We start from the raw sequence: 19779 nt of genomic DNA, 5'->3' as shown, positions 1-19779 counted from the left end.
ACTCCCCCCTAGATAGATTAGCTAAATCTTAGATTTGATTGTAAAAAACTGAACCACTATATAAAACATAACAGAGATTTGTTTGCTCTTCAGCCCACTTCCTAATATCCACTAAGAAAGCTGACTTATGCTGCCCAAGGTCCCTAAACGAATACTTGGCAGAGGCAAATAAACAACGTAAAACAGTAAACGTAAAGAGATTATCAATTTCTCTCTTATTTCCTCCTGATCATTGCCAGACTGTGTTTCTGCCCCAAAGTGCAGGCTGCGTTATTAAAGATGGACAGAATAGAAGTACATTCAGCAGAGGCCAGCTGTTCAGGAAATAGCTATAATTTGGTAAATAGCATAATAAACACTTGAGCATCCCTGATGCAATGGGTAATGAGCCACTGCAGTCCTAAGTATGTACCATAACAATGTTAAGATTATACTATATTTCACATTATGTATCTACATAGACACTCATGTAGAGATGTCTGTATAATATTTCTGCTATTGTATTTGTTCCTCTCCTAACATAAATTTATTACTTTTTCCTCTGTATTCAACTACTTTCATTCTTTGCTCTTTCTCTTTCATTTTACTCTAGTATCATAGAATCATAGAATGGTAGGGGTTGGAAGGGACCTTTAGAGATCATCTAGTTCAACCCCCCCATGAGAAGCCTTTGTTCATCGTGGTAACTGAATGCATTACACTCAAAGCATCAGAAATCCTAGAAGCAAATGCAATCTCACATTAAGTCATCAGCATGCCTATAGCCCATGCAGTGGAAGACAATTTAAATCCCCATTCTGTTCTACTTGCCACCATGGAGAGTGATGACAAACCGTAACATATCCTAGTCACCTAACAGCTGAGAGAGTAATGAATTACAGAGATAATTCAGATGCTCATTATTAAAATATTACAACATTAAAGTGAAGGTTTGGGGTTTTTTAAAAGGCAAATGATGATGCTGTCATACAATGTGAGACAGTATACATATTATTGATTACCAGAGACATCGTAAGGGTCAGCTTGTAACAAAGCCCTCAAATGGAATTAGATTTAACATTAACACTTCTCTAGCCTGAAACTCAATTCCAGTTCATACTGTTTTACTACAAATGCTGCAAATATCATTATTACTTAACAGGAATCTGTACAATTTCTTGCTATTTTCCAGTAACAGCATTACCCATTTTTAGTGAAACTGCAAATGCCCATAGATGCTTTTGCTTAATATCATTATTGGTCAGGATTTAAACAAAAAACAAACAAGAAAACTCCAGGAAGACCCCTGCCCCCAAACCAGTCTACATTGCATGGTGCAAACCAAAACAACCCAAATGTAACTGGAACAAAGTCTCTATCTTACATGCTGCTCTTTAAAGTCTATGCAGCCCACATTTCCAAGTGAATTTTCAGTGGCTTCATTTCAGAACAAACTTGTTAAGTTTTAGGACTAAAAAAACCTTCTATATCAAAAAAGCACCAATTCAGCTATTCCATCTAAAGGATCTGGTTACCTATAAACTTTTCAGGTTAGTTTAGTGATATATGAAATATGTACACAAATGAAACTGCTCCGTATGTAGCTCGGTAAAAGCATGTTTCCACAGGGGACTACTCAATCATTAGATGCAGGACACAGCATCATCTAACATAAAGAGACTTTTTAATATAGAACATCTGCAACCTTCCTATCAGCTCCATCTAAATGTCTACCCAGGGTCAATTAAAAAATATCTCAAAAGTCTGATTCATAACCTTTTCACTTTCCCAAATCTCTGCTCTTTGCAGAGGTGGGAAGAGAAGGGAAAGTCTACCAAAAAAATTGGCTTGTCAGAAAATGTCAATAGTCACAGCAAATCTTCTGCAAATGGTTTTTGAAAGTCTGTTTCCCTCTACATTGAGCTGAGAGACAACAAGCGTAATGCCAGTTTTCATTTTGGAAATTAACTATGAAGGGCATCTGTATGTGGACACAAATTGTAACCAGTTAAGACAAAGGAAAGTAGGACTTCTATGGGGCAGATGGGAGAAAGTACATTCTTGGCTGTCATGGGCAGATTATTTTACTTCTAACTTTATTTATTGTGTTCATTCATCCACATTATATGGTAGTAGCCTTTGTAGTGACTGGTAAGTGCTGCTGCAGGGTGGCTGCACTTCTTTCTGTCTCTCACTCCACAGGATGGGACACCGTGGCTACCGTGAACACAGGGTAGGGCCAAGCAGGATCCAGAGAGGACAGCACTACTGAGGAAGCTCTTAATTTAGCATTCTTCTCTTTAAAGGAAGAAGACACACAGTGTTAGCACCACTTTCAACAACAAAAATAAGAGGCATGAAGGAGGGCAATGGTGTGCCTTGATTTTCATGTTTTATAATATTCTCTTTCCACACAAAAAGCTGCCATTATTCTTTATTATTCATTTGCCTCCTAGAACTTTTCAGATTAATCTGCTTAGTGGCTTTCTCTTATGAGTCTGTCTATTAGCCCATGATATTTGGTTTTACTTTGAGCAGGCTTCTTGCTTTCCTCAGAACACTTTCTGTGCTAGACTAAATCCTACCAAATCCTCATGTGCTGCAGCAGAGACTTGACTAGCCATCACCATCTGCTCCTCACAGCCATGAACTGTGTCTTATCAGAAGTTTACAATCCACATTTTTGGATCATGAGTTGATTTCACCTACAAGTTCTTTTTAGCATGTTCACAGGCCAGATTTTTAGAATTAATAGCAGCAATGACTATATAAAAGAGCTCACATTTTTCAGTCACATCACACACACATTTTTTACAATATTAAACCTTGGGTTCAGCCATCACTATGGTCCTTTACCTAAAGTAGTACAAAAGACCATTTATCTTTTCTAGAATGGTAGATTTCACTAAGCAAGCAGACTGTAGAGGTTATCAGTTTTTCATTTGGTAAGAAATTTTTCTTTGTTTTTCAGTAATTTCACAAAGAGATTTTTTAAATTGTCAAGTTTTCTTGTATTTTCACAATAAGCTATTAGGGATTTTATCAAAGTGACTATTCAGATTAATATCCATCTTACTAAAAGCCTTATTAAAAGGCTCAAAAAGTGAAAAGTGAAAACAGAAATAAGTTAACTGACTCAATCTTTTTCTTTCTCAGAACTATCCCATGAAAAACATTTGAGTTTTGGAACTGCTGCCTCAATCCAGGCAAGATATTGTATGAAAAATATAAAAATTCTTAGCGACAAAAAGCCTATTTCCTCTCTCACCCAACACTGAGTGCTATATGGTAGAAACTGTACTTCACAGATCTGCTTCCTCTGCTTCCTCAGCCATCTATTATTACAGAAATAAACTTAATTTCTCCCACTTTTTACTTCTTTTAGCCCTGAACAACCAGCAAAGCTAAAAATCAAAACCCTGAATTTTATTCTTTTTTAATGAATTACAAGGGTAAATTCCATCTGGAATCATTTCTGTGAAACACATGTGAAGAGAAAGGGATTGTAAAGATGCACATAAAGGAAGAATTTGGCCTCAGAAATCTTTGTATACCAGTGAGAATAAAGGAGTGGTAGAAATATCTTTAAGTTTAGACTGTAGTTTTCAAAATTATCAGTTAAAAAGTACTTCAGAAGGAAAAAAGTAAATCTAATACTGAGTTACTGAAAGAAACACAGAACCTCAATAAACCAGTTTTTATTCACTTTTCAGGGCAGAAGGTCACCTGATGAACCCTCAGTTTCAAGGTGAAATCTCCCCAGAAAGTCTGAAATAACATTCAGCATACTGAAGCCTACACAGAGCTGTGACTAGAGCTAATTTTCTTACATCCTTACAACCCAAAGGAAAAACACATTAGTCACAACTTTATACTGGCTCACTTCAATCTCACAGCTATATGTACCTAGGAACACTCTGTGGGTCGCATGCCGTACAAGTCTTACATGACGTTCACACCAAGCTTTGACTCAAACCTGAAAAATATGACACAAAGCCACTACATGTTTGCATTTCTGTGCTTTAAGATCTATCCATATCTCTTTGAAACACCTGATATTTTTTAGTTCAGGAAGGCTGACAAGCTCCAGGATGCTCTCCATTATTTTGAAATAACTGTTGATTATTTAGGTTCCCCAAACCCTTCCTTCTGATCACTCTGCTCTACCTCAGTTGGTATCTCTAACTTTCTGCAATTAAATCTGATCACCCAGGCAGCTGATCCTTATTCCTTCCACTTTTGGCATGAAACAATAAACATTTTTATCTTCAATCTCATCACTGCTAATGTCTATGTAATCTAAGCTTCTGGAATTTTTCTGTTGTCATTTAAATGCAGCAATGTTAGCTGTGCTTCAAAAGAAACAGATTATAAAACCTGCTCGCTACAGTACTCCCCCAGCCGCCTTTGTTCTGTTTCAGAACTGCTACAGCATATTGACTTTAATAAAGTTTTGTTTTGTCAAGAGACCAACACAACCATTATAATGGTAAGTTTCAAAATGGACTGATACCAAACTGAAACTGCTGTATTAAAGGTCTGTAATGATTCTCCTGTACTGAGCCAAACAGATTGTCATCTGTGTTGATTCAATGCAACTTGTCTGTGCCATTCAATACAATTGATCACAAGATGCTTTTATAAAGCATTTGGTTATCCGTGAAATTTGGTACCCAGAGGTTGTAGAAAACACCCATAGCTCGAGCTGCCCGTCAATGAATACTTTTCTCTATAACTCATAGTAATTCTTTTTCTTATCTTGCTTCTAAAATTCCCTGTATGTATTCAGAGAAATATCTTTTAAGCCCCACTGTCTCATTCTTGATAGCTGCATCCACTTGGTAATTTTAATTAAATCTCATGGCTTCAATTATCTGTATGTAGACACTATATCAATTTAAGTTGCTTTCCAGGTTGAATTTTTTTCTCTTCCCTCATGTTTTACTTCAGTCTCCTTCTCTTCTGTTTTGTTAGCCTTTAAAACTGGGTCCTTGAGAAGGCTATCAATCACAATTAGGGTTTAATTTTTTTCTCTTGATTTTTAAAGCTCATTTTAAGTCACTATTTACAAACAGAGTGAAAATCTCATACTTCAGTGGTTCATTTCCAAACTTTTTTTTAGCTTAGAAACAAGCATGGTATTTTATGTAACTAACTAAATTTTGTATTTTTCCTCCTCCCCTGGTCACTGCTGTCTATGAAATTTCCTCTAACGTATATACAGATTTCTATACCACTCTTTATGTTTGTAGGCTTGTTTTAGGTCTGTATCTATTTTGCATGACAGTTGCTAAACAGAAACCTAGATGTTCAACAATTTTTTCCATCTAGCCTTGTGGAAGCTTAAGGATGGAATTGGTATAAACACTGCTGGACCTTGAAGGTTTTTTCCAACCTAAATGATTCTATGATTCCATAAACTGTCAAGCTACCCTAGACAAGGGCTTCTCTCTACAGAACAGAGCAGTCTCAGTTTCAATCTGTCTGGCTTTTTCTAGACACATAAGATTCCCCACAAAGAAATCTGCTTGAGTCAATGACAGTCCAAATTCACCAAGCTGTCGTCTACCTGGAATAACTATACTAGAACTTTCTATTGAGCATTACTGACCGTCCAAAGACATTACAATATTACTGCAATAAATACAGTATCAAAGCCAACAGGAACCAATGCTATCACAGGCAAGCAGCCTCATGAGAGTGACTTAACCTTTGACCAGTAAATTTGATCTATTATAGGCAATTTGTGTCCCAAGGTACTCACTGAATAGCTGATGTACGCAAAATAAACAAAGGCTGAGAAAGACAATAAACTGACAGCCAAGATCAACAAATGGTCTAGCTATCCCATGAAGTCATTAATACAATACTCTGTTAAACATGCTTTTCTCCAGACATGGGCTATTTCAATACGTTTGAGTACCTTTGTGTCCTTTAAAAGATAAGTGAGATAGATACATGGTGATGTGACAAGACTATTCTACTGTTAGAAGTTCCGTTTTAGCTTATGTAGCCCTTAAGCACCTCCTTGTTCCCCTCCCCTAGAGTATTTTTAGTGCTCAAATATATAAATCCACCACCTCCTCTCCTAACCTTTTGCTATTCTCATTATACAGCCAGAAAAAGTCTGTCAAAGGAGACCCAGTCTTTAGTTTTTATTCTGGAAATTAATCATACAATACTTTAAAAGATTTATGTGCTAATTCTCCAGTTCCATAAAAATACAAGTATATAGGTAACAGCTTGAAAATAGCAAAGACGGAAAACTTCACGTGATATATGAATTTCACACAGGCACATACAATCTATACACAAACAGCATACTTTTCAAAAGAGTTACCTATGTATTTTAATTTAGCTTCACTGTGGCCTGTTACTATGGTGTGAATGCATTGTTTTAATAAAGGTCTAGAGGAAAGACAAGTATTGTGGTAGGCGTCCGGAAGATCTTGGGTTGTAACGTGAGAGGTGGAAGGTACAGAAGAGGTGAGCACGGGGTGGAGTGAGGGGAGGTGCTGGTGGTAGCAGATAAAAGCACATGGTGTAAACAAGGGGTTGGGATAAAGTATCATCAATGCTGAGTGTGTGGTGATCCTTGTCCTCTCAGCGGGGGGGGGCTGAGTAATCCGTGCAGGCAGCTTGGTGGTGTTGCCGGTGGTGGCAACAAAGTATATATAAGACAGTTGAAGTTTACTGTTTTGCTCTGCTGGACTGAGGTCTCAAGAAATTATTAAACTGCTGAGGTGAATCTTAGTTATTTGGTTATTCTCAACCTTGATCCTTGATTTTTTTTTCCTACTCTAGTATTTTTCATTACTTCTCTTTTTCCAGTAGTAGTCTTTCTTCCCACTATGACAGGAAGACCATCTTTTAATACCTTTAAACTCTACCCTAAAACCAAAAAAAGATTTAAACTCATTCTCTCCAATCTGAATACAGAGGCAGTTGACATTTAAGCCAGAATAAATGTTAAAGACTAACTAAAGAAATACACTGATATTGGAATATTTTTGTTAACATACTTTAGACTGTCTAAAACTTCTAATTGGAGTGCTAGAGCTCATATTTTATGTGTGGCTTCCTTCCTCCCCTCCAAGCAAGCAGAAACACATAAGTCTTTGTAAAACACAGTAACGTCTCTACAACACAATTTTTTAATAGTAATTTCCATGAAAGAGAAAAAACAAAACCAAATTTGCTTTATTACAGCACTGGGGTCTAAAGCCAGCTAATCCCTTGGAATTAGCAACCCTGCATGCCAAACCAGTTTTTACCACTGACTGAATGCAACATACTTCACAGGCAAATTATGCAGTTTACAGAGAACCAACACTGTATGATTTATAGGTGTCATCATGGTCCTACAGAACATCGTTGGCATTCATACTACAGATACACAAATGCAACTTCCACTTTGTAATTACTGAAATTAACAAACATCTCACATGTAAGAACAAAGCAGCTAACGCCACGGCTATAGGCAGAGAGAATTTAAAGCAGACCTAAATGTAGAAATTTCTCTACATATCTTCCCAAACCATTTCAGCCCAGAGCTCCTAGAGCTCTGCCTGAGCCTGCCCACAGCACTCTCCATTGCTGCAGATAACTGATGGTTTGAGAAGCAATAAATGACAACCAAGCTAAAATAGCCAAAACAGGAATTCATTACGGAAAACAAGAGGTGGAGGTCTTCAGAGATGAAGAGCTACATTAACCTACTGCAGCACTTACATCCATAATAATCTGCTCTAATAAATGAAAGACATATTTGCTAATTTCTTTTTGAGTAATTTAGATCAAGTCACTCACTCTCCAATGTGTGTGTATATATATATTCTAGTCACAGTAAAAATGATCTGCAGCTGTATAGTGTCAATTTTTCTCAAGAGCAGCACAACTTGGTTTTATGAAATCTTCACATTTTTACAAAGATTTTATATTAAGAATTGTATTTTGCAGTGCAGAGTGAGTGCATCAAACCAGTAAAAAATCAGTAATTAAAAAACACATATCGCTAAGAAGAGTAAATGAATGGAGTGAGCTTCCCTAATAGTCCTTCCTCACTATCTGTAAGGGAAGCTGAACAATTAAAGAGCTTCTGAATGGAAACGAGCATTTCCAAACACAGAAGAAGATACTGAAAACATATTTGGGAAGGGGGTAGGGTGGGGAGAAAGGAAAGCTAACTTCTTTGAATTGTTTATTTCCTCCATCTAATTTTAATTAAAACCAGACCATTAGGATGTCTGTTACACTAAACTACTGAAATACAGATTTCTACGTTAGAGAATAAAAAACTAAACAAGACAACGACAGAGCCTAAACAGTGCTCACTAGTGTGCTTTGGCTAGAAAGAAAAAAAGCAGACAACAGTGGTGGCCTTCTGTCACCAGAAAATAATTTATTCTATTTATTCTAAACAATTCTATTCATACATTATTACCAACAACCCTGATAATCTGGGGTTAGTGTGAAGCCAGGTATTCACTGCTTTCTAATAAATAAGGGACATCAAACAGCACAGGCATAATACAATTCATTACTTTAGAAGTAATACTGACGTTAAATGCTGAAGAACTATAGCAGAAACTTAGTGGCCTGTATATCTTGTACTACACATACAGATTACTTTTCACTTTATAGGTTGACTTGAATTTTATTTCTTTTTTTTTAATTCCCAAACCACTGGTGACAATGGTATTTGTGTTTCTATAATATACATATACAGACGATGGGTATTTTTTCATGTCAGCATTTAGCTAACAGTTTATATTTGCCCAGGTTCCTTTTTATTCATTCCTTACTGTTCTTCTCAACAGTAAAGAAAAAAGAATCAGGACAGAAGTGAGAAGTTGCAACAACAGAAAGGGAAATGGGAGAAGACATTGTAATCTTCACCAATAAAAATTATTCAAAGACTTCCAAAGAGTAAGATAAGATTCTCTCAAATGCCCTAGGTCTATGCCAAGACCCTAGAGACAGCCTTTCTAGAAACTGAATAAAGGAAGTAAGCAGGAGAAGGTTCTTTGCATATATGTATTTCTCTGAGGGGAGCACTTGATAACATAATTAATTTCTATGGTAAACATTATGCAGCGTGATGACCACTGAAAAAAAGCAATTACTCCTCACTGCAAGGTGCAGAGTAGAAGTAACACATGCAGAGGGCACAGCCCAAACTAAGGAACTCAGTTAGGCTCATTAGTCAAGGCTCTGCATAAGCTGGGTGACAGCTAGGAAAAGACAAAGTGTGGGGTCCAGAATTGGGTAGAATCATAAAATCATTTCATCTGAAAGAGACCTTCAAGATCATCAAATCTAGCCTTTGTTGTAGCCCTATCGACCACTTGACCATTTCCCTTAGTACAAGGAGAGAGAGAGGAGAAAGTAACATGGACATAAACCTAGTGATAAACAAGCATCCTCACAGGATGGAGGTGACAAGAAGATGGACTTAACCCCAGGTAACTCCAGAAGTTACCTGGGTTTAACTAGCCACTGAACAAGTGGTAACTGCTGGGTAAGGATCAAAACCTGCACCTTTGCATTCACACCCTAACAGACACAAAACAACAAAGGAGAGGTGGAGTGGTTGGGACATAGCCAAACCTGGAACAGAGAAGGAAGCTGTAAAGAGCTTTTCTTACCACTGGTGGAGAGAGATAGAAAGCAGGAGTTGAGGTAAAAAGGATATAAAGATTTATTTCATCACTCATTTAGTCCTGCCAATGTTCATACACATCAGGAAAGTTTTACAGCAGAGGCAGATCTTAGTGAAGTTGAAGGACTATCTAAAACACTTTCTGCCCAGGCATGCTGCAACACGTTGCAGTAAGAAGTGTGCTGCTGAGACTGGACGGTTGGTAAGTATTCATAGTTGCTTCAAGTACTGTGTTACCACATTGGTTGGTTAACACAGACCAAACTGGGAAAGAGACTAAGTTGGTGCTCTGTTAACAGGGGCAGGCAAGAGTGGACAAAACAACCACCCAGCATCATGATCCATGAAATAGATTGACATCATCTGGAAGCATGTCCCAGCAGAAAGGAAAGAAACTTCTTTTGTGTGGTTAGGTCTTGGTTAGGTCTTCAGTGTGTTGTATAAGAAGCGAGCAAATGTAGGACACTGCTCCAATGAGTGGGTTTAAGGTTCACTGAAAAATGGTATCCCATGTAGGGGCTTTTGTGACAGTTTCCATGATGACAGAGTAAGGACACAAAGAGGAACAATCTGCAGAGAAAAAAAATGACCTGTCCCATGCTAAATTTGAAATGACAGATCATTTTTTTCTAGAAAGAATGCATAAAATTAGGGTAAAAGATGGAAAGAAGGTCAACTGTCAATTCTGAGGCATTATATTCCAAACTGCATTTCTGAAGGTAAATGTATATGTAGCATGGAGCTAGTTCAGAGAGGAGAAGGTAACTCCAGCTTGGCACCTTGCACACCAGTAGTAGCAAGAAGGGGTAACGGTGAGCAACCCAGTGCTCTGTGTAACAGTTCTCAGTAACAGTGCAACAGCAGCAGGCTGGGATATACTTCCTTAATATATTTTTCTAATGAGAACAGACCAAAGTTTGCTAAAAATAGATGGGAAGGTAAGCAATAATGAGACATGAACAAATAGAATGGAAAGATGCCGTGTGGAAATATAGAGACTGGGCAACAGATCAACAAATGAGAACAACTAGAATCACTGAAAAAAAAGTAAAAGGAATGACAATAAGCTATCCTTTTACAGAAGCAGTCAGATTAAGTTTTAAATGTATTTATTTTTTAACAGATTTATGTGAAAAGCAATCACACGAAGCAGGGAAACACTGGTTTGTGTTTTTTTTTATACGAACAGAGGATAATTTTTTGTAAGGACAACTGTAGCTCAGAAGAGCTAAGTGCATTAACCAGCATCACCCAAAAAATCAGTAGCAGAGCAGGCACTCGAAACAAAGCCTCTCTCAGACTATTTTCCTATCTCCTAAACCATCACTTGTCCATTTTCTTTCAAAAATCCTGTGTGGAAAAGAAGAGCAAAGAAAGAAACAGAGTGGTTCAAAGGGGTCAGTTTTGTCTGAAGCTAGCATACTTCATATGCTTTGAAATTGTGACTACCCTAAAAAGGAGCGTTTTTTCCTTTTATATGTCAGCAAAACAAAAGGTCAGCCTATTGAAATATTGGTGAGGTCTGACTTTATTCTATTAATAAGAAGTAGAGACACATTTTTTAAAGTAATAGTTAAATAAATGGCTACATGTCTGCAATCATTTAAACTTAAAATGTCAACTGGGTTTGAGATGCCATGTGCATTTAATCAATGACTCTGCATTACAATATAAATATTACTTTGTTTTGACTGCTTTGTCTGGCATAAATCATAATTCAGTGAGATGAGTACAATTCTTTTTTTTACAGATGGCTGTTAATGGCAATACCTATTAAACTGGCACCTGCCAGCACTTTGTAGTTAAGGAATCTGTCAGAATCCCCCTTCTGCATAATTTCTCAGTTAATTGTTGCCTCTCTCCCTAGTCTCCTCCAATTTACCAAGTTCATGTTATAAGAATTACTGAAACAGAAAGTCAGTAAGATTGTTGTTCTTCTTTGTCTCAAGTTAGAATTAATACTCCACATTGCATTCTTGAGCAAAATATGTATTTATTGGTTAAAATGCAGCTCAGGAAGCCTTAAATCAAATTCTCCTGGGTATGACTTCAAACTCTCAAGGATCTTTGACCAGAATGCAACCATACTAAATACAGAAATAGCCCACATACCGTAATGTACATTGAAAATCTGTAATTCAAACTTTATCCTCAGATAAGAGATGAATTTTAGAACAAGTAACAGCCAGCTATAGCGAATGAAGGATAAACACACTCCCACAGTGTTCAGTATTCATCAAGAACACACTTTGCTTTCTGGGATTTTTTTTGCAGAACACATTTCTTGTGAGAGACAAGACAGACACTTAGAAGAAACAGTCTACCTCTAGAAAAGACCTGGAGTTTACTTCTATTTTAGCAGGTGTGGCATGCACATAAGTCAATATTGAATAGGCAAGTATACGTTTAAGTAAGTAGATACATTACAGAATTTAGTGTACAAAAATTCCAGACAAAGTATGCTGCTTTTTTTTCTTTGCACTTAGTAATGGCTTGAATAATGATATTTCAACTTGAAGTGAACATGCAACCATTTCACAAAAAGCATGCTCCTTGCAAACAGTTTGTAATTTCCAGTCCTTTTAAGCAGTCAGAGGGAACTTTCCACTCTGATCTGTTAAGTAAATATAAATCTTGTTATCCAAGTTCAGTAATGAGAGTGAGGGGTCTATTCTTCTTCACTGCACTTGCATACATCTAATGTTAATGAGATTTATGCATGCATATTAAGAGGAGAACAGATGCTTAATTAAACAAATAAGCCTTTAGTAGGCAGTCCACATGATAATTTTTAGTACAAAACCCCCTTATTTTCTCTGGTTTAGTCTTGACTATGAATGCAGCCAAGGGAAGAACCAATATGCTGAAGGAGTAGAGAAAGTGATACATGTAAACTGAAATGTTTGTCTTTTTTTTAATTTAAAATACTGGCAAACTCAAGATACATTAAATGTGATTATGTACCTCCACATCCCTCATGCTCTTTTACTCTTTAAAAGAAACAGGAGTTTTACTTACTAATTTACTTATTTGAAAAATGGGAATTTTATTAGGCAATAGGAAATAAAGGCCTCTAAATCACTCATTTGCCTCATTAACTGATGCTATCAAATACACAGCCATGATTCATCTCTCAAGATTTTGCTACAAAGGAAAAAAATTCTAAAATAACTTTAGCCTAATTTAATTATAATTTAATCTTATCTTGTTTGTTTTTTTTTTTTTATTTTATCCACGTCAATACTGATTTCTAGTACCACAGGTATGTACATTTAAATACATTAAAAAGTTATATATGCTCCCTCTCTCCAGCAAATCACATCTTTATTATTTGCTCTTTCTTCGTTATATTGTTAACTTTTCTTCTACAATGTTCAACTTCTCAGGGCAACACAGAGCAGAGAAAAATCTCTCAAAAAGCTATCAAAGTGCTATACTTAATGGAAGTCAGTATCTGTATATTACACTATATACTCTTCAAAACAATTACAGGCTCAACACTGCTGGTTGTAAAATGTATCATTCTGAACACAAGGCCTGTAATAGTAATAATGAAAAAAAGGTCATTTCTGTCTTCCAACTAGAATGAAAAATTAAAATCACTAAGGTACTTAGCTCAAAGGAAAATTGGCAAATTAAGGAGACAAAAAATAAAATATTCATGGCTCTTTTTGTGAAATGGAAGGTAAATAATTTAAGATGAACTATTATGTGGGAAAGTGCATTTGTTCTGAATAGGGAAAAGCAAACGTAACTTATGTGCACATCTATATTTCTGGGCACACATATATTCCTGTTTCCTGGGCTTGCAGTTACAAGAATATATGCACAAATATTCAAGTCACGGTTGATGTGCAATATTTGTGAGGCACAAACATTTTATCATCTATAATAATTTTGAAAACATTTGCTTGTGAACTCATGAATCCAGCTCACAAGAGCTGTCATGTATAAAAACAGGAAGGTTGGTGTCTTGGTTTTTTTTTTTTTCCCAAATCCAGGCTAGAATCAAACACTGAATGAGTGTTCTCCCACTGCACTCCAGTTCAGCAAAATTCTGTACCCTGAGTCAACAATCACATACTTGCTCTTAGATTTTCCAACAACAAAGAAATTATGACTTCAGCCTATAGCTCTCTGCCTGGGGGAGCTACCTATTAAAATACCATTGGTGTGGTTGCAGTCCATTAGCTAACTTACTTTCATACCCATAAAGCTGAAGGGGCTGCCCAGAATTTTTACAATCGCTACATGGAAAAGGTAGCAAAAGAATCATAGGCTTACGTTTATTCTATGCCAGGACTATCACAATTGCTATGGGATTAAGGATACAGAGCAGCACCACATAGCAGAGGTCACATTTCCCTGATGATTTTAGAGGTTCAGCCTTTCTCCAACCTAATTTAGAAACCAGCATAATGCCTATCTTTTTAGAAAACAGTATTGTGACAGTATTTCAAAGTATGTCAGTTAAATAACTATAGATCACAAATTTAAAATCTAGAGTTCATTATTCAGCAAACAGATGTTAAAAATGTTGATTAACCTCTTGGCTAGATCAGCTTTGCATTCCTGGTGCTAAGTGATACTGTGTTTTGCATTAGTACTCAGCATCAGGGATTTCTAACACAGTGCACCAATGGCTTAATTAACCCTTCCAGACAGCCTACAGAGCCACCTCACAAAGCTTTGACAGTTCAAAACCAGTAACACTACACACTAGCTTTATCCAAAGGCACAAATATGCTGTTCCAAGATACTACTTCTTATGAAAATAAAATTTAAAAAAACCCTTCAAAAAGAAGCACAGGGAAACTAACTTGAGGTCCAGCAGCCTCCTCGAGACTCATCATGCCCTAAAAGAACCAGCGAGCTCAATGTAAAACAAGGGATGAATCAAGAATTGAATATGGCATTGAGTAAACTTGCCACTGTTATGTATCTGCATAGAAGTATTATTTCTGCTCCAAAAGAGTTTCAGCATAGACGCTAGACATTGGCTTTTTCATGAGACTGCAGTATACATTTAGTCACAATTCCAATAATGAAAGTATTTAATGTAGTTGTTTTCCTGATAAACAGTATCAATTTACTTTGCTGTCTGTTGTCTAGCAGTGGGTTCTTCAGTGAGCTATGATGGTGCAACATGCCAGAAAACATTAAAACAAGTAAAATATAATGCTCCTCAGCTGATGTTATGTAGTTAACAAAGTAAACTTCTGTTGTTCTTTGGATAGCACATACAGGCATCCAGTACTAAGGCAGGCAATATATGCATTAGAACCAAGCAAACAAGAAAATAAACATTGTGCAGTCTGCACCACAGTAAAATGGTACTTTGTATTATAGAGGCTTAAGTAATCAGTAATAACCCGTGTCATCTGTATTTCAAATCTCCATTATATTAACCTACATTGCTTCAAGTGCCACAGTCACAAAAATGCTGCAGTCAAGAGTTCCAGTTAATACTGGTGAAACAACAGGACTTTAAAAAAAGTAATGATTATAAAAATAAAAGCATGATTTCTTGATGGTCTCCCTGAATCAGACATCTGAATAAAGCTTCAGTTCAGCAAAAGCTTAGCAGAAAAGTAATAATTTTGGTTTTTTAAAATGTGTCAAAAAAGACCAGGAATTACAAGTAAACAGCAGCTGAGCAACAGATGAGGCACTAAGTGAAATCTGTTAGCAACTGCTAACAGCTTTGCTATTTTCTGTTGTTAAATTAGAAAAAAAAAAAAAGTAAAAAAACCAGTGCAGTAGCAACTCCAATATGTTCAAAAATCTCAGATGCAAAAGACTAAAGCTCAACGCTTCATGTACTACAGAAAAATACTTTGGTTTTGTTTTAATATCCTAAAATGCTTTGTTACCGATTATAAGGCAGAAACAAGTCAATTAACCTGGACATACTATCAAGACAAAACTTGTTGTAGTGGTATTTTTGACCCAGAAAATACAGCACAAAAATCCTACTGTAGACAACTATAACTTTTCCAGCATTTGCTTTAGCCTCAAATTCTATTTTCCTTTGTCCTTCATATCTGACCCCTAGTCATTTGCCAGAGTGTGCATGTATCTTCATGAGCACTAAGCTTTCTGGCAAGATCTTAGAATATTTTCGTTGTCCTTCTGGTCCTGAAGGTTTCACCACAAATGATTATTTCCTACTTATGTCAACCCAATCTTGACACAGGCTCAGAAAGTCTGTTTTCCTGTTTGGATGCATCTATGCAGTATAGCAGAACTATGCAGGCACAGCTGAAACAGCTCTGAACAATGCAGCCAACAAATTACAAACAGTATGAACATATCAGTGTGGGCCCAGGATCAATTAGTTACATGGCTGTAGTCACTGGACTAGTTTAAAAAATTTATGGCATTGGCTGGTCCTAGGCAGATATATCCACTTCCCACTCCTGCCAGTTGCTTTCTCAACTTCTTCTAGCTTGGGTCCTTCTCTCCTGTCAGTCTAGCAGACAATCTGTTCCTTGTTCCTCATTTTGGTGGTCACCCACATGGGTGATCACAGTACAACTACCACCATATCTACAAAAGGCACACAGAGATATCCTTTTCCATTCAGCTTTCTGGCCACTGATGGTGTTCAAATTTCTAATGCCTCCTCTGACAACTTTCCCTTCCAATTTAAACTCATCATGTCAAAAACTGAGCTCATCTGTTGCTAAATACTTCTATTTCTTTTAAGCAACCATGAATTAGTAGTCCCCTTGCCTGATGCTCACAACTTCATGGTCTTCAGCTTCTCTCTTTCCTGCCACTGATGTTCTACCAATAAAACATAGCAGCTTCATCTCCACAATGTCATCAAAAACATCTGACTCTTTCTTTCCTTCTGTGCTGCTAAAATACGTGCTCATACAAATGCTCTTTAACTCCATCTCCTCCTCCTTAGCCCTTCTGACACTCAATCCTCACTTCATATCAGTGCAAAATTTCAGTTTGAAAAATATCTCTTAAATCAAATCTACTATTTAGTTAGTATTTTACTCCATTCTGAGTTCCACTATTATGGTTATATTATTTCTTTTAAAAACAGTCAGATCAATTGGTTTTGGTTTTCATATCATCCACAGCAGTTTCTCCCAGAAAAAAAATATCATCCTGTTCTTTCTCACTTTGAGTGGGATGTATGGTCCTTAATTCTTTTGTAAACTCACACTATTTTCTCTTGTTCCATCTTTGCAGGTCATCACCCTTCTTTCATTTGTATCATTCCTGAGATTTCCTAGGACTCTCACCTTCTCAGGAAGGAATTTATTTACATGAAAAAATGTATAAGTTCTAAGGAAGAAACATTGATGAGAACTGAAAACCTCTAAAAATCTCTCCACTGAACTGTTAGCTCTTACAAACAACTCCTCTGTTTATTATAACCTCTTGCTTCCACCTTTGTGGCTTTGTAGAGATTTTCAATGATGTCGGACAAAAATTCTCATTCTGCGCTGCCATACAGATAAATAAATATTACTAACAATTACTGTCTGCTGGGAAGATTATAAATCTGAATAAAAAGCAAAGTTATGAAAAGAACAGAAGTATAAAGATAGTGTATAACAAAATTACAAAATACATTCTGAAAAAGTGAATCACTAAGAATGATAACCTATTGTTCCCAGCTTTGCATATTGGTCATTATCAGTTTTTTTTGTCACCTACAATTGCTTGTTTTGGATTCTGACATTATCCAATGCCGTTGGTAAAGACTTTAGACTTTCAAACCTTGAATCTGTCAGTTATACATGAACCAGAATACTTAGGCATTTGTCAGACCTCTGTGTCACTTCCCACCTTTTCCAACAGTCTCATTTACACACATTCCGAGTTAAAAAGAAGAATGAAAATAGACATAAAGCTTAAAGTACACAAGAGTGATATTGAAGTCCTAACTATCCAGTGTTTTGACTACTCCTCCCTGTTATGCCTCGTTTCTTTAAATAGTATAGAAACAAATACACATGCGATGCACAAGTGTGTGTTCTTAAGGAGCCTCATTTGAATGCTATACCCCTACATCTTCATCTTATGAACACTAACAACTGCTGGAATCATGCAAATTTGGCACATAAGCATGCCTGTATAGTTCTAAAAATGTCTCTGCAGTGTTCAAAAGTTGCTAGAGCAATTCTGAGGATTCCTATGGATGATATATGGAAGACAACCTTCCATGTCAATACGAGACTTTTTACTCCAGAAGACATATCAACAGAAAGATGTAATGCAAGTTAATATATCAAAGTCCTAATGAATATAATTTTAAGTGAATGACCTTGCAGCTGAATTTCTTGGATTATTAATTAAATGTATCTTTGCCTAAGCAATGATTGTGGCTTTTGTATGTATCTAGTTTGTTTACAACACAGCATACTAACAACCACCAATAGCCTCCTAAAGCTAATATTGAGTGTTCAGTGCCACAAGTAACTCCATAGCCATATAGTCTAATCTCCTCCAAGTAACCATTACATTTCATTCACATAACCTCTATTAATTGCAGAGATCTACTTAAATGGAAAAACTTTAATCCTCAACAGAGTAAACAGGTACCAGTAGCAGGGGTGATAGCAACCAGAGTGCCTTCAGCACCGAAGGCTCCAGCAATGGCAAGGAAACTGCCTGAAGAGCCTGAGATGCAAAATCAACCAATAGCTGCAGAAGAAATCCAAACACTTGCGTGAGGACAGTGAGCTTTTACCACTGCAGGCAATGGCTGAAGCTGTGAAGCAAAGATTTTATAATAGCTAATGGTTTTCAGCAACTGCAAATGTTTCTAGACTGTTTACATTAACATGAGTAATCCTGTTCTCCCTAAAGCTTGTGAAGGAAACAGATAAGCAAAGGAAGAGAAGGCAAAAGTCTGAATGTGGGACTGGGTCATGTGTTACTCAGAAATATTCCCTATAAAGTCTCTCCCACTGACACACGCTTGTTTTTAGCCTGAAACCTTGAATCTTTTTTGACATATGGGAATGAATTTCAAAGGCACAAAAAGACATTTTGTCTGCCAAATGTCTTCTGCCTCAGCTACAAGTTTGGTGTAGAAGTATAAACTGATTTCTTTTTAAATAACATAAACATTATTTTGAGTCCAAGTGAAATAATTTTTCCACTACTTTATGAGAAGATCACTTGTTTCCTGTGTTATATATACTGAAAATGGGTGGCTGTTTTGCTTTGTAAAATGCCATACCTCAAAATGACACCAAAGCCTTTCTTCTTTTTCTTTTCTGGATCCTCATTTTCTTCCTTTCTTTTCTTCTCTTTGATTTTAGATTTTCCCTTTTCCTTTTTCTTCTCTTTATCTCTATTTTTTTTGTCCTTTTTTGCTTTGGATTCTGTATCTTCTATTTCAGCGTTCCCTGGAGAGGCAGATTCCAAGTTCTGAGCTTCTTGACCAGAGTGAGAGCTCTTATCAGAGAAACCATCTGCACAGAATGAAAAAGCAACAGTGAGGATGGCTAAAGGCTACCAAGATGCAAACACAAAATAGAGCAGGAGTGCCTACAAAGTGCTCAAATGACTCACAAGTGTTACTCATTTAATTGAATAATTTAAAGAGCAGCTAAACATATCCAGTGAATTCAAGCAGATTTCTACTGCAAATTAAATGCAGAGTTATTTTAGTGACTTGTTTTCTAGTTAATATTCCTGATACAAAAATCCTGACACGGTAAAATGCTATTCTGTTTGACATCTAGCTTGTTAACCTCCATCAGCTTGAGAAAACTGATACGCTGGGATGCAAACACTGAGAGCTTACTTCAACAAGAGATTCTGGCAACTGACATAACCAACCTACGTAATAAAATAATTTCATTCACTCCCTGGAATCTTTCTATTTTAATGTCTGAACAAGAAATAGATACTGCTCTGTCTGGTTGGAGAAGAGCTGTTTTGTTTCTATTTGAGAGGCTCAGGATCCAAGCATAGTTTTATGCTTCATGCTTATGGAGATATATTTTCAGATTGGGGTCTATAAGCCCATGGTGACACATTGAGCAGCAGGGCACTATCAATACACTCTGCCTTGTCTATAACAGGAAAAAAATTCCCTAGTTGGAGAAGTAGGAATTGTAGACAACTCTGCAAACCAAGAAAGATAATTTTTAGTGTAATCT

General features: G+C 36.6%; 1 protein-coding gene across 3 annotated transcripts in view; it reads right to left on the bottom strand.

Moving 5' to 3' along the window:
• The window catches only part of PARD3B (par-3 family cell polarity regulator beta), a 407820-nt gene that overhangs the window by 120467 nt on the left and 267574 nt on the right, over positions 1–19779 (bottom strand). For all 3 annotated transcript variants that reach the window (XM_062004452.1, XM_062004454.1, XM_062004453.1), the window contains one exon: positions 18852–19086. In XM_062004452.1, the coding sequence (XP_061860436.1) occupies positions 18852–19086 (235 nt within the window). The remainder of the gene's footprint in view (positions 1–18851; positions 19087–19779) is intronic.

This window comes from Colius striatus, chromosome 11 (genome assembly GCF_028858725.1).
Source record: "Colius striatus isolate bColStr4 chromosome 11, bColStr4.1.hap1, whole genome shotgun sequence".
NCBI classification, from domain to species: Eukaryota; Metazoa; Chordata; class Aves; order Coliiformes; family Coliidae; genus Colius; species Colius striatus.
The sequence above is the reverse complement of the archived record's forward strand: the minus strand, read 5'-3'. Positions and strand labels throughout refer to the sequence as shown.